This window comes from Triticum dicoccoides, chromosome 6A (assembly GCF_002162155.2).
Source record: "Triticum dicoccoides isolate Atlit2015 ecotype Zavitan chromosome 6A, WEW_v2.0, whole genome shotgun sequence".
Classification (NCBI taxonomy): Eukaryota; Viridiplantae; Streptophyta; class Magnoliopsida; order Poales; family Poaceae; genus Triticum; species Triticum dicoccoides.
In genome coordinates, this window is record NC_041390.1 from 534035065 (window position 1) to 534050602 (window position 15538).

The following is a 15538-nucleotide window of genomic DNA, read 5'->3' on the forward strand; positions in this document are numbered from 1 at the left end:
TGCCCTTTACAAACACCGATTGGAAAGGGCTAAGAGTGCAATGAGTGATTGGGGAGAGCCTAGTAGCAAAGCCTTTAGCTGGAAGCTTAGCGAAGTTATTAATCAGGGCTATAGGTCGAAATTGAGTGATCAAGTCTGCCCCTTTGACTTTAGGGATAAGAGTAAGCACAGCGTAATTTAACTGTGAAATGTCAATGGTACCCAACCAGAAGCCTTGAATGATAGCCTGGACAAGGCCCTGCAGCTGGGGCCAGAACTGCCTAAAAAGGGGGATGGAAACGTCGTCTGGGCCCAAGGCTGCATTGGTATTAGCAGAGCAAATCCTTTCAAAAATCTCCTCATCAAAGGGGAGGGATCAACAAGGCTATGTTATCATCGCTAGACACCTTCTCCTGAGAAGCCCAGAAGGAGTTAGCCGATCTAAAGCCCACCTCAGGCTTAGCGGATAGGAGAGAGAAAAAGAAGTCTACCACGTGCGACATAATCAGGGACTGATCAGACACCCTGACATTATTGATGATCAAGCTATCAATCATGCAACGGCGACGCCTACCATTAGCAATGGCAAAGAAGTACGTAGTAGGGGAGTCGCCTTTCAAAGTCCAATTAATGGTGCCCCTTTGTCTCCACTATATTTCTTCTCAACGGTGCAAGGCCAAAAGGGCCTCTTCTAAATCATAACGAGCCTGCCATTCAGGGGGAGAGAGACCAGGGCCATCCACGTGCACGTCCATGGAGCCAATTTGGGAAGCAAGTCGATCCTTGTGACACCATGACTCAGCAGCGTGGTTCTTAGCCCATCCACAAAGAAATTTTCGGAGGTGGTATGAGCATTGGTGCCAGTCGTCCATCGGTCCAAAAGAGCGGCGGCGAGCAGAAGATAAGGAGGAAATTTTATGCGCAATCAGATCAGCAAAACCATCAACCAGGAGCCAAGAAGCGTCAAATTGAAACCGCGGTGAGGAGACGGAATGGATCCCATCATCAAGAATCAGGGGCGCATGATCAGACCCCACGATGGGCAGAACCCGAAGGGAGGCCCGAGGGAGCAAGGAATCCCATCTGGGGCATATGAAAATGCGATCAAGAACAGATCGAATAGGAGTCGTTTGATGGTTCGTCCAAGTGAAGCGGGCACCCACCCTAGGCACTTCGCGGATAGCGGAGTCCTGAATAAAAGCGTTAAACGCGTCAGCAAGCGACCAAGAGAAATTAGGAGAGTTTTTATCCAAAGGAGAGCGCATCAAGTTGAAGTCACCGCCAATAAGCAAAGGGAGATCACAAGATTCGATCTTATTCAAAATTTCGTCCAAGAAAATGTAAGAGAGGGAATGATCAGTCGGGCCGTAGACTACCATAACTTCCAAAAGCATATTGAGGGGCGATGAGATACTACTGTACTAGCCCAAAAAATGCCATGGTCGAAGGCAACAAAATCGTACATGTCTCTCTTGGTACCATTAAGAATTCCACCCGAGTGACCTGAAGAAGACAAATATTTCCAGTCAAACCTATCAATCCCAGCAGCAGTAGAAAGTTCATTTGGGGAGAAGGAAGGTTTAACCGTTTCAACAAGGCCAATGATGTCTATATTCTCAAACCGAACGAGATCTTTAAGCTGGTCCATGCGCCCCCTAGCGCCGAAACCTCAAATATTCCAGAATAAGGCCTTCATCGGTGGGAAAGGTTTTTTGTGCAAAGACTCGACCTGCTTGGGGCAATGCAGGATTTAGAACGTTTGCCAGCCCCGAGCGGAGGCGTAGTGGTGGGCACCTGATCCCTCTCAGGTGCCACCTCGACCCCACCGGCCACAACCAGTGAGGCATCAACCCGAGACGCGGCCCCCTTGGCCCTAGCAATATCCGCTTGTGCCATTTCATTTGCCCGAATAATATGTAACAGGGTAGACAGAGAGCCAAAAGTAGGATTAAAAGAAATGCCTACGTCCTCTAAGATATGTAGAAGATGCTCACTGGACTGCGATGGAAGGACTAACCGAACAGGAGAAGAAACGGGGATAGAAGGGGGTGTGGAACATGGAGGGGTACCTGAAGGGGGAAGATCTCTAGCCGCAGCGCATCGCGTCGCCTGATTGTCCACCCGCTCGCCACTGTTGGAGACACGGCCGCTCTTGCGGGCGGTGGAAGCGGGGGAGCGCGCACCGGCACGGGATGGGCACAACACGGAGAAGCCGCCGCAGACGAAGGACCCAAGGCTGCACCCAAATCAGCATCAAGCCTGCGGCAAAGCCCTGCCGCAGACTGCTTGGAATCACCAGAAGCCCTACTACGCGTGGAGAATTTCTTGGCGGACGATTTCTTCTTCTTTTTCTTGGATATGATGCCGGTCGGGGGCAGATCTTCAATACCGGAGAGGGAAGGGGAGGCAGGGCGAGCTGGAATGTTGGAGCACACACCAGAAAAAGGGGTACCCCTCGCTCCATCAGAAGAAGCAACCCCCCCCCCACCGGCGCCGACCACCGCGTCCTTGTTCCCACCACCCACCGGAGCGTTCTCCTTGAGCAAATCACGATCTTCAGAAGTCAACCCATCCCACTCCGACTGAGTAAAACGATGTTTAGTGCCATGATTCGAGTCATCCGGAAGGCCATCCTCGTCCTTGTCATCTTTGTCATCATTGCCCGAGGCCGGCCGAGGGGTGGGGCGGGGGTGACACCGGAGCAGCATCGCCCTCGACCCGAACCCTAAGACGGAAGCCACCAGCAGAAGGGAAGACGTCAACGGAGCCGCAAATGCAATGAGGATCAATGCACCAGACCCGCAGCCGCATAGGGCCCACGACAAGCAGAGACTCCGGATCAACCTCAATTGGTTTGCCAATAAGAACACTGAATGCCATAAGAAAGGCAGAAGAGCGAAGCGTAGGTGGGACGTCATCAACTAAGACCCAGACATCAGACAGCGAAGAGATAGCTTTAGATCCATTGGAGGCGGCCTTGACAGAAATGACAACTTGGTTAAGGGTAAGGGTGAAACTGGAACACGAAGATATCATACGCAAGCTTTCTTTGGAGGGGAAAATGGCAGCGAACTCAGACTCAGAAAGTTGGCGGATCTGCCAATCCCATCCACCATCATCCCACAATTGGAGTTCATCGAGGAGAACCTGGGGGGAGATTTTCTTATCCTTGACAGTAATGATGCCGGCGTTAGAAAGAGCAGGAATGGGAACCACTTGAGGAACCTCGCGATCGAGTGCGAAGAAAGCACATCCAGGGAGGCCGAGGCCGTAATGCACGAAAGCAGGGGGTTTGAGGCGGTTTTGACAGTCGACCGTAAGGTGGCCGTCTTCTCTGCGGATGAGACAGAAGGGGAGGGGGGTTTGGACAGCACGACTGAAAGTGACCAGGGCAGTGGCAAGTGAAGCAGGTGAGGGTGGGGTTGGCCACTTGGGCAGGAGGAGGGGCGCGCGCCGGAGCGGGGGGAGGTGGAGGAAGAATACCGTCACCACAGGGACCAGAGGCAGAGGCAGGGACCAGGCCGCCAGAGGAGGGGCGGCGACCCGACGCCCCAGAGGAGCCGCGGGGCACGAAACGACCAGGGCCGCCACCAGGGGCCGTCGGGGCCCGGGCTAGAGCCCGCAACGAGGCCGCAGCACTGTGAGGAGGAGGGGGCGCGAGGACAGGCCAGCAGAGCCAACCTTACTCGCCGCGGCCGCCACCTCCAAGGGATCCGAAGGACGCGGCGAAGAACCACCGTAGGGAGCAGAGGGACTAGCCACAACCGAGCCAGATCAAAGGGAAGGAGGACCGCCAAGCTCCACCGCGGCCCCTCCACCCGAGCTCGGTCCGCCTGGAGCTTGGGACGAAGGGAAGCTTCGTACTCCAAATCTACTTCCCCCTCAATAGAGCCCTCCTGCCGCCGCTTTTGGTCGGACAAGGCCTCGCTGGAGGAGCCGCGCGAGCGGTCCATCGAGACGACCGACGCAAAACGAGAGGGGGGGGGAGGAGGAGGAGTAGATCTAGAGGAACGCGGATGGGGAAGTGGTGGCGACGCAGGTCAGAGAGAGAGGCTGGGAACCCTAGAAATGGGGGAAGTGAGCCCCTCTGCACCCATATATACCCCGACCACACTAGGTTGGGGCCGAAGGGTTGGGCTAGAGTGGGAACGGGGACTGGGCCAGGGCCACCCGAGGCCTAAGAACCACGAGAGCTAGGGGGAATCCGACACATTGGAAAGGGAGCGGGGCCCAGGCCCATCAGGAGCGTGCGGAGGCCCGAATCCCAGGGTCTGGCTCCACCACAGAGGGCACCTCCAGATCTAGGGATTCGGGCGGCCCGGCCGCTGCCGGCGAGGCCACCAGCGAACCAGAGGACGAAGCACAAACGAAAGACAGCCAGGGAGGGGGAGGGAAACCAGGTCCAACGTCGGCGCACCACACCGCCCAGGACCAAGGATGCCACGGGCAGGAGACGGCGAAGGAACCCGACGGCGCCTGCGCGAAACGCGACTCCAGCCATCCACGACCGACGGTTCGGGAGCAGGGCGGCCACGCCCACCGGGAGCGAATTTACGGCACCGCGATGGAGCAGCGACGAAAGGCAGCATGCACGGAGGCGCAAGACGGAGGGGGGAGGAGGGGATTCGGGGTCGGAGTCCGAGGCCTCAGATCCGAGAGCCCAGAACTTGTTGGCGGGGGCAGGAGCGCGGAAAACAGAACGATGTGTGGATGGCAGGTTGGGGACCGAGGAGGAGGCCGCGAGAAGGTAGCACAGGGACGCCAGAGTTGGAGAGGGGGGACGAGCCCGTCGCCGCCACCGCCCGGGAGGGGAAGGGGAGAGGGGGGAGGATAGCCATCCGTGCGTCAAACCTCTCTTTCAATTTTCAATTAATTAGTAGTGGAACTTTTTTGAGGGAATGCGTGAGAAGAGACTGAGGCGACAAATCATGAAATTGACAAAATAATCACCTCGCAGCGCTGATAATGTCTTCTTTTAGAGAGTACACCAATGGCGTACCTTAGCTTTATAGAAGACAGAAATATGTAAAGAGATTACAAAAGGCTCAGACACCACAACTCGGTGCCACACGCCCTCTGCACTCTGAGCCCAACTAGGCTATTACTCTTGATATCTAATCACTCCCGTCCCTCCGACTTGACCCCAAAAATTCAGGTTCTGGAATATGAGACCTACCGTGGCCTCAACATTGCAAACCAGATCTCGACCAAATACACGTGTGTTGCATTGCTTCCACACCATCCAATAAATGAGCATTACAAATGAGTCAAAACCCTTTCGGTCAGTCTTGGCGATCCAGTTACGTCTCGTAGCCCACCAATCCTCTATCCTGGCTTGTGGTGAAGGCAGAATGGCATGGTTAATGCCCACTCTTGCAAAAGAGAGATGCCATACCTGTCTTGCAAACACACATTGGAGCATCAAATGGTCCACCGTATCCTCTTGCTGCTCATAGAAGAAACATGGGGATGTCTCGGCTTGTATTCCACGTCTGAATCTTCTATGTGAAGTCCACAACCGGTATTGTACCGCTTGCCACATAAAAAATTTGCAGGTTAATGGGGCCCAGGTCTTCCACACCGCAGCAGCCAGCCGAAATCTGATGCCTCCTTCACACAACATCTTGTACGCTGACGCCACTGAGCACTTGCCATCCGCATTCCACACCCAGACAGCCTTATCCTCCCTGGTCAGCTCAATCTGGATATCAATTAGTACTTCCCAAATTTGAATGAACTGGGCAAGTTCCTCCGTGGAAAGATCTCCAGAAATATCCCTATTCCATGCATGTAACAGCATCCCCTCCTTGACTGTCCTCCTGTTGGCCACCCATGTTCTAACCTTTGGAACGATGAGCGGAGCAACCTCTTCCATGCTAAAGCCCCTGATTTATCTATCCTTCCAGAAGAGAATCTGAGCTCCATCTCCAATTTGCCAATGGACTAGACTGTTGAAGGTCGCGAGCACCTGCCGATCCGGCGCCACGTTCAGGCCCTGCCATGGCCCGACATCATCCGTTCTCCTAAACCACTCCTAATGTAATCTGAGTGCTAGGCCGTGTTTGCGCAAATCCATTACTCCTAATCCCCCCAGATTCTTTGGGCGACATACCCTCTGCCAAGATACAACGCATTTTCAGGCACTAATCTCTTCTGAACCAGCCAGAAAAACATGCAGCACCCCTTGTCCACTTTCTCAATGGCCCATTTGGGGGCTTCCACAACAGTCAAATGATGTGTAGGCCGCGCACGCATCACCTGGTTCACCAGAATTAACATCCTTGGGCGGGTAATCATCCCCCTTTGCCAACCGGGTAGGATTTTGAGCGAAGCATCCACTACCGGTTGCCATTCCGACCTTGTCAGTTGCTTGATACTCAGTTGTAATCCCATATATTTGCACGGAAACTGACCAATCCTCCAAGGCATTCCGGACAAGGATCTCATCTTCTTCCTTTGCCCTGATCAGGATGGCCGAGGACTTGCTGTAATTCACCTTCAAGCCTAAAGCAGTGCCAAAGATCTGGAGCATCTCTTTAATGAAGTAAATGTCTGACAATGAAGGCTTGATAAACATAGCAAGATCATCCGCGTAAAGTGACAATCTTTGAAAGGGGCCGCAACTATTCATGTTGCTCATAATTTGGGCCATGTGAGCCTTCATCACAATCGTCGTTAATATGTCAATTGCAATCACAAACAGCAACGACGAGAGGGAGTCTCCCTACCGTAGACTGCACGCTTGCGTAAACTTATCCCCAACGCATCCATTAACTACCACTCGCGAGCTTGCCGAGGACAGGAGAGTCGCCATCCAAGATAACCACCTCTCAGAGAATCCTTTTGCCCGTAACATCACAAAAAGAAACGGCCAAGACAAAGAGTCAAAAGCTCGAGATATTTGAGTTATACGAAACTAAACAGAATCCTAAAATTTGGTTTCTACATAGGCAGACGGGAATATAACCACTTGAGTTAAAAGCTCAAATTTGGTTATATTCCTAAAATTTGGTTTCTACATAAGCAGACAGGAATATAACCATTACCAGTATTCTCCACTAAACAAACATACTTGCATCCACCATTACACCAACTTGGAAGAACTTTACTGACGCCATAAGAAAACCCTTTACTCAAATTTGCTGAAGAAGAAATGCATGTGCAGGAAATTAAGCTGACAGGTGATCAGTGCTTGAGATGCGCCATGGCGGCTTCCCTGACCCCACCCTCGGCAAGGTACACACCGAGAAATTCGCCGTAGGAGTGGGGCTTATATGGAGGCCCCTCGCCTGCGGCCAGCACCAGCTCCGGCGCCGGCGCGACAGTGCACCCCGGCTCGGGCCACACGAACGTGGCCAGCGAGGTCCGCGCGGCGCGCGCGCTGGTGACCACGCAGTGCTCGGCACTGCGCAGGCGCCCGTTGCTCACCACCTCCATCTGATGCCCAAAGTTGAGGACCAGCGCCCCCGGCGCGGCGTCGGCGTCCACCCACATCATCCCGCCGCCCCCAGCGTCACCGTCGCGTGGAGCAGCATCTGTAGGCCGCCGCCGACGTTCTCCATGAGCACGGTGACGAGGCCGGGGTCGCAGTGCGGCCCGGCGCCGAGGGTGAGGCTCGGATCCGGGCACGGCGGGTAGTGGTTCACGTTCATCATCCCACCGCCGCTGAGCGACCCATCGAAGTGTTCCTCCTCGAGCCCCAGCCCGACAGAGGCGAGACGCAGAACGCGCCGCGCCGTTGCCCTCACGGCTGCCGTGTATGGCTCCAGCGCCGCCCAGAGCCCGCGGGGCTTGTCCGGCCAGTCCGGCGGGTGGCAGCCGAGCTTCAGGCAGTCCCGCCAGTACAGGACCTCCTCGCCGGCGCCGTTCCGGAGGCTCGTGTGGAACCGCGGGAGCTTCTTGCCGTCGTTCGAGTAGTACGCCATCTTCTCGTCCTCCGGCAGTGCGAAGAACTCCTCCGCGGCGCGCATCATGGCGCCCATCACCTCCTCCGGCACGCCGTGGTTGACCACCTGGAAGAAACCGAACTCCCGCCCTGCACGGACGATCTCCTCGGCGATCCTGCCGTCGTCGTCTCCACCGAGATCAACCACAGGCAGCGCCCCCTTGCCATTCACGGACGACGACGGCCTGTTGTGCACCGGGAGTATGTAGCGTGCAGGCACCGACAGGTGGGTGGCGCCATTGGAGAGAGGCTCCGCTGCCATCTCGAGATATAGCTTTGCTTGAGATTTTGCATAGACTGATCAGTTCATCATCTGCATCAATCTCTGCACTTTTATGGTGAAGAGATCAAGAGAAGCATCTTTGGATTCAGAGAGCATTCGGGTTTTGATTGCAACCGGGGAATATCCATTTGTCGTCATATGAAGATACAGTGCACTGACAATGTTGACTTTTTCTTTGCTAAAGAAAATTCGGATGCCTGTTTATTTTGGCCGGCTTTTTTAGGTTGTTTGGATGATGGCCAAGAGTTGCCCCGCCAAAATATCGGCGTTGACTAGTAGGGTTGGTTCCTGTTTGGATGGGGGCCAAATCGTTTCAACCACGCCAATATTTTGGCCGCGAGTTAGGATTTCACGCCAACTTCCTGGTTAAACATCGGCAGCGGATTCCATCATCAAAGGGTAAAGTCTATTTTAAACCTTAAAGTTATAGAGCTCGTCGAAATCAAACCCTCACGTCTAAATCCCTGAAATCGGTACCCTAAACTCTCAGATCCCGGTCAATATATCAACCCTACATCCACCCTAGCCCCGTTTATGGCACTGAAAAAAGTTAATCCCGACCGGGATTCTAGGTTTTCTCAGTGACTCAGCGGCCCTATACTACACGCCATATCCATCTTCTTGCCTGCGACTGTCTTTTTTAGATGCCCGAACGATGATGCTTGTCTCGTTATGAACACCTGCAGCAACCGACACTGCGGTGTGTGGCAAAATCCACGGCATGCCACAACATCTCTGATGTGTGTCGTGCTGGCACAGATCGATCAAGCTAGTGGCGTGCAAGTTGCTACGTAGTGTACGTGTGAGCTAGCTCCTGAAGAATCCATCCCCTGCTTGCTGCTTCAAAGCCAGCTTCTACGGAAAGCACGCTGCCTAACCAAAACCATCGCATCATATAGCCTCCGTTGCTATGCATCATAGCTTCCGTTGCTCACAATCAAGGAGCACTTTAAGAAAGCGCCTGTACATATTGTCGTGGCCTGCCGCACGACATAGTTGCCAACGATGTGATTGCCGAGGGACTGGAGCACGAAGCCGAGCAGGCTGTGTAGCCATTGTACGCACGCGCCGCGTCGCACACCTCTAGCCGGCCATCGCCATGACGAAGGTAGCCGGCCACCTCCACGCCATGCGCCATCGTGGGTCGTCACCTCGCGGCGACCCAGCGGCTCGTGCTGCGCCACTGTCTCATATCCCCGTCGTGTAGACGTTATTCCACAACATTGGTGTGCGCCGGCCACCTCCACGCCATGTGCGCCATCGCGGACCGTCACTCGCAGCTTCAGTTCTTCCTCCCACGTCTCATCGCCAGCGCTGGCGCCGGCCACATCGTCCTCTGTGTGGAGCAGACCACCATGGATGCCCCCGTGCGGGCCATGCTGACCAAGAAAATGCCAGAACCAGGAGCCCTCCATCCGCACCTTCCGGCGGTAGAGCCGCAAGTTCTGATGATTTCAGGAAAGACAGGGAAGAGGATTGGGATAGAAGATGGAAATGACATGTGGGGTAATTATGTCAGTGAGTGTAGACTATGATCCCGGGCGGGATGAATCTTTTCCCGGTGCAGCAAACAGGTCCAGGGTTGATATTGACCGGGATCATAGAGGTTAGGGTACCGATTTCAGGGATTCGGAGATGGGGGTTCGATTCCGACGAGGTATATGAGTTTAAGGTTTAAAACAGACTTCACTCATCACCAAAAAATTGGCACGCTCACGTTTTGGTCAGGCGGGCGTGGATGAATCCAAACAGCCCCTTTATTGCCTGGCCAGCTAGTGGGGGGTGAACAATACTGTGACTTGCCACCCTTTCAAAATCGTCGGATCAAAGATTAACGGACATGTCAGCATGAACAGTAAGATAGCTACTGTCCATGACTACAGTACCTGGCCTACAGTACCTCGTGTATAGTAAACCATGAACTATGTATTTATGCACACACACATCATATAAATGCAAACAATTATGATACCGCTTTTAATAACTGGACGTCAATCTAAATCCATATTTCCAAAGTTCAAAATTACAAGACCAATTCAAAATCAAACATGCGACATACGGTTCCAATAAAGCATAAAAATCAAACATAGAGCATCGCTTGTACCCATTTGCTCGTCCACTCGTATCCCCTAGCAGTGGTGGGGCTATCAAGAAAAAACTGGGCAAACAATATTGTGAGCATGAGTATTGTTCTTGGTGGTAGGTTCTATTTTCTTTGGATGCTGGCTAGTTGTGATTTTTTTATAGCTGAATGCTCCAAATGTGGCTACTTGTGATTGTTTAAGTACATTTTGGCACCCTCATTTTTTTAACAGAGAGGAAGGGACTGGAAGGTCTATGTAGGCCAAAACCGATGCCAAGTTGACTTTTACTTTATTTGGCATCGGTGCCCTCCATTGTCCAATCAAGCCTGGTATAATGAAAGATGCTTAGAGGAGGTGCTTAGAGAAATAAATCAGACTTTTCTTAATCACCGATGCTTATTTATACAGGATAGACGCTTAACTAAGCGTCTCTCATGTAGAAATAGACACCGGTGCTTCAGAAAAACTCGGTTTATTTTTCTAAGCATCTCTCTAAGCACCTCCCATTATACAAGACCTCAGTGGCATAACAAAAATTCTGAGAACCGAAGCAAGTACAACTGCTCCGATGCAATAAAAGAAATCCATATCTCTCGTTCTTCTCGCGCGAACCAACTGCAATGACTACCTCCGCTTCATCCACCATCTCCGATGAGCTCTCCATTGCATGCCCCCAATGCTTGACTCCAACGGCCCTCGCCCACCATCCTGGCCATGACCTTCGCCCTTGCACACGAGCGCGGCCATCCTGCACACCAATTCTGCGTGGTCTGACACCAACAACTCCGACTGTGAGCTCGGCCTGTCGGTGACCGCAACCCTCTGGCCGTGACCTCGGCCCTTGGACGCAAGTCTGGCCAGCCCGCACATTGATACGTCTCCGTCGTATCTATCATTTTTGATTGTTTCATGTCAATATTATACAAGTTTTGTATATTTTTGACAATTTTTATATAATTTATTGGACTAACCTATTGATCTAGTGCCCAGTGACAGTTCTTGTTTGTTGCATGTTTTTTGTTTTAAAGAAAATCCATATCAAACGAAGTCCAAATGCAATAAAATTTTGCAAAGAATTATTTTGGAATATATGTGATTTTTGGGGAGTTGGAATCATCGCAAATGGAGGCCCACAGAGCGCACAAGACACTAGGGTGCGCCCCATGGACCAGGCGCGTGGTGGTGGGTTGTGCTCACCTCATACGTCGGTTCGAGCTCTACTTCGGGCACAAGGAAGTTTATATCCAGAAAAAAAATCATGTTAAAATCTCAGCACAATCAGAGTTATGAATCTCTGAGAATATAAGAAACGGTTTTCGGCCAGATCTGAGGAGCGTGAAACAGAAGAGAACGAAGAGAGATCCAATCTCGAAGGGGCGGGGGCTCCCGCCCCTCCACCGCCATGGAGACCATGGACCAGAGGGGTAACTCTCCTCCCATCTAGGGGAGGCCAAGGAAGAAGAAGGAGAGGTGTTCTCTCCCGGTGCCACCGGAGTGCCGCCGGGGCAAGGATTAGGACGGCGATCTACATCAACAATATTGCTACTGTCAACACCAACTTTCTCCCCCTCTATGCAGCGGTGTAACACCCCTTCTCCCCGCTGTAATCTCTACTTAAACAAGGTGCTCAACTCCATATATTAATTCCCAATGATCTATGGTTATCCTATGATGTTTGACTAGATCTGTTTTGTCCTGTGGGTTAATCATGATCTTGGTTGGTATGATTGTATATTTTTTATGGTGTTGTCCTACAGTGTCTTCCATCTCGCGCAAACGTGGGGTATCCCCGCTGTAGGGTGTTGCAATATGTTCATGATTTGCTTATGGTGGGTTGCGAGAGTGACAGAAGCTTAAACCCGACTACGTTGGTTGTTGTGTATGGGTTAAAGAGGACTTGATACTTAATGCTATGGTTGGGTTTCACGACCTTAATGATCTTTAGTAGTTGCGAATGCTTGTTAGAGTTCCAATCATAAGTGCATATGATCCAAGTAGAGAAAGTATGTTAACTCATGCCTCTCCCTCATATAAAATTGCAAGAATGATTACCGATGCTTGTTATCGATTGTCTAGGGACAAATGACCTTCTTGTTGACAAAAGCTATCCACTTTTATTACCATGCAATTTATTTGTACTTTTATTCTCGCAAAGTACTCATAGTTTTATTCTTGCAAAATAGTTTCATACTTGTTCTAGGTAAAGCAAACGTCAAGTGTGCGTAGAATTGTATCAATGGTCGATAGAACTTGAGGGAACATTTGTTCTGCCTTTGACTCCTAGTTGGGTTCGACACTCTTATTTATCGAAGAAGGCTACAAACGATCCTCTACACTTGTGGGTTATCAAGACCTTTTTCTGGCACCATTGTCGCGGAGCAATAGCGTGGGGTGAATATTCTCGTATGTGCTTGTTTGCTTTATCACTAACTAATTTTTATTTCTTGTTCTAAGTTGTTCTCTATCTTTAGTTATGAATAAGGAACATGAAACATCAAAAAAATTAGTGATACTTGCTACTCATGGAGATGGGGAACCTCCTAAAACCCTCGATGCTCGTTATGTGAAAATATTATGCTCTACTTTGATAATCCTGAGAAAACCCCATTCAACTTGATAATGGGAGTAACGTTTGATCAACGTGAATACTTTAGAGATTATCGCTTGACATAAAAAGGAAAATTATCATGGGATCAAATTCATATGTTGTATTGGTATGCTCGGGAGCTATGCTTAAGATATGATTATACTTGTTCCTTTAGGATGAACGCTCCACGCCTTCCCTTTTCATGCAAATTTAATGCTAATAAAACCTTGGCTTCTTATGCTAATGGTACTGTGACGCCCGGATAATTAAGCTACAGTGAACCTCTGTTAAAGATGCCACGTTGCCTCGTTTACTATTGTTAACCTCACGTTAGTTCAAAACCGGTTCAGAATTAAACTTCAAATTAAAGTCGATTGGTAAAAGTTTTGAAACATTAATATTAAAATGTTCGGTTTGTGTCAATTAATCTATACTAAATGTGTGTGAAGAAACCACACTTTTATAAAAGAGTAAAATACTCTAAAACGTTTTAAACAATAGCAAAAACAATTAGTTAAATGCCTTTTACATTAAATAAAATATTAAACTATTTTATTTAGTTGCCCAAACTTATGTGGCAGTAGACTATTTATTAACACTAAAGTAGGCACTACTTTTATAGTTTATAAAACTAAAATAAAAGAGGAACTTAAATTAAAACAGAAAAAGGAAAAGAATAACAATAGAAAACAAAATTAACAAAAAATGAAAAGCAACCCCCCCCCCACTGGGTTTCGGCCCACCAGGCTGGCCCAACGGGCCACCCCCACTCTCAGTAACCCCCCACTCCATCCGGTCAAACCCTAGCCCACTCGCCACTTCCCCCATGATGCTCTTCCCTCCCCCGATCCAGATCGGATCAGGGCATGACGCCGCCATGTGCCGCCGCCTCGCCCTCGTCCGTCGCCGCCCGGAGCCACCACGACGGCCTGCCTCCCTGCCAGAATGACGTCTACAACCTTCTCCTCAACCCATGCTGCCCGAACCCCTACACCATCCCGTGAGCCCCCCTTTCCACCTTCCCCACGGTCACCGCCGCTCATGCGCGCTCGCTTCGCTCGCGCCCTAGCTCTGCTCGTCGCGGCCCCGCTCCTCCTCCCGTGCATGCGCTCACGCTCACTGCGCGCCGACCACGCCCGTCCGCGCCCCCTCGCGCCCCTGCTGGCTCGATGCCCCGCGCGCTCATGCCGCATCGGCCGCTGGCGCCCGCTTCCACCGCCTTGCTCCCGCATGCCCTGGACCAACTTTTGCCGCGCCCGCACGCACCCGCTGCCTACCTCCCGCTCGCCCCTGCTACTGCTGCCGCATCGCCGCCCTGCGCGCCCGCTGCTGCAGCGCCCACCTCCGTCTGCCGCATTTCGCCCTCGCGCATCGCGCTCGGCTTCCGTCGCGGCCCGCTGCTGCTTCGCCGCGTCCGTCGTTCCCCCTCCCCGCTTGTTGATGCCCTGCGCCCCGGCCATGTCCGGCGTGCGCGCGCCTCCCGCCAAGTCCAGCTCACCCGCCACCTCGCTGCTACCTCTTGAGCACTGTGTTGGATTTCCCCGAAAAGGAGAGGATGATGCAGCAAAGTAGCGTAAGTATTTCCCTCAGTTTTTGAGAACCAAGGTATCAATCCAGTAGAAGGCTACGCGCGAGTCCCTCGTACCTGCACAAAAACAACAGCTCCACGCAACCAACGTGCTTAGGGGTTGTCAATCCCTTCACGGTCACTTACAAAAGTGAGATCTGATAGAGATGATAAATAATATTTTTGGTATTTTTGGTATAGAGATGCAAAGTAAAAAGTAAAAGCAAAGCAATAATAAAGTGATGGAGATTGATATGATGAGAAAGAGACCCGGGGGCCATAGGTTTCACTAGTGGTTTCTCTCAAGAGCATAAGTATTCTACGGTGGGTGAACAAATTACTGTTGAGCAATTGACAGAATTGAGTATAGTTATGAGAATATCTAGGTATGATCATGTATATAGGCATCACGTCCGAGACAAGTAGACCGACTCCTGCCTGTATCTACTATTATTACTCCACTCATCGACCGCTATCCAGCATGCATCTAGAGTATTAAGTTAAAAACAGAGTAACGCCTTAAGCAAGATGACATGATGTAGAGGGATAGTTTCATGCAATATGATAAAACCCCATCTTGTTATCCTCGATGGCAACAATACAATACGTGCCTTGCTGCCCCTTCTGTCACTGGGAAAGGACACCGCAAGATCGAACCCAAAGCTAAGCACTTCTCCCATGGCAAGAACAACCAATCTAGTAGGCCAAACCAAATTGATAATTCGAAGAGACTTGCAAAGATAACCAATCATACATAAAAGAATTCAGAGAAGATTCAAATATTATTCATAGATAGACTTGATCATAAACCCACAATTCATCGGTCTCAACAAACACATCGCAAAAATAAGATTACATCGAATAGATCTCCACAAGAGAGGGGGAGAACATTGTATTGAGATCCAAAAAGAGAGAAGAAGTAATCTAGCTACTAACTATGGACCCGTAGGTCTTAAGTAAACTACTCACACTTCATCGGAGGGGCTTGGATGATGATGTAGAAGCCCTCCGTGATCGATGCCCCTTCCGACGGAGCTCCGGAACAGGCCCCAAGATGGGATCTCATGGATACAGAAAGTTGCGGCGGTGGAAT

At 51.1% G+C, this 15538-nt stretch overlaps 1 protein-coding gene and 1 pseudogene across 1 annotated transcript in view; both read right to left on the minus strand.

Annotated features, from left to right (window-relative positions):
* Window positions 1-5854, minus strand: part of LOC119315954 (amino acid transporter AVT6A-like) — an 81374-nt gene extending 75520 nt beyond the window's left edge. The window contains exons 1-2 of the mRNA XM_037590380.1: window positions 5510-5854; window positions 5375-5425 (exon numbers count right to left, since the gene is read on the minus strand). Of these exons, the coding sequence (XP_037446277.1) occupies window positions 5375-5425; window positions 5510-5854 (396 nt within the window). The remainder of the gene's footprint in view (window positions 1-5374; window positions 5426-5509) is intronic.
* A 1155-nt stretch (window positions 5855-7009) lies between these two features.
* LOC119319563 lies at window positions 7010-8302 on the minus strand (annotated as a pseudogene).
* Between the last annotated feature and the right edge of the window lie 7236 nt (window positions 8303-15538).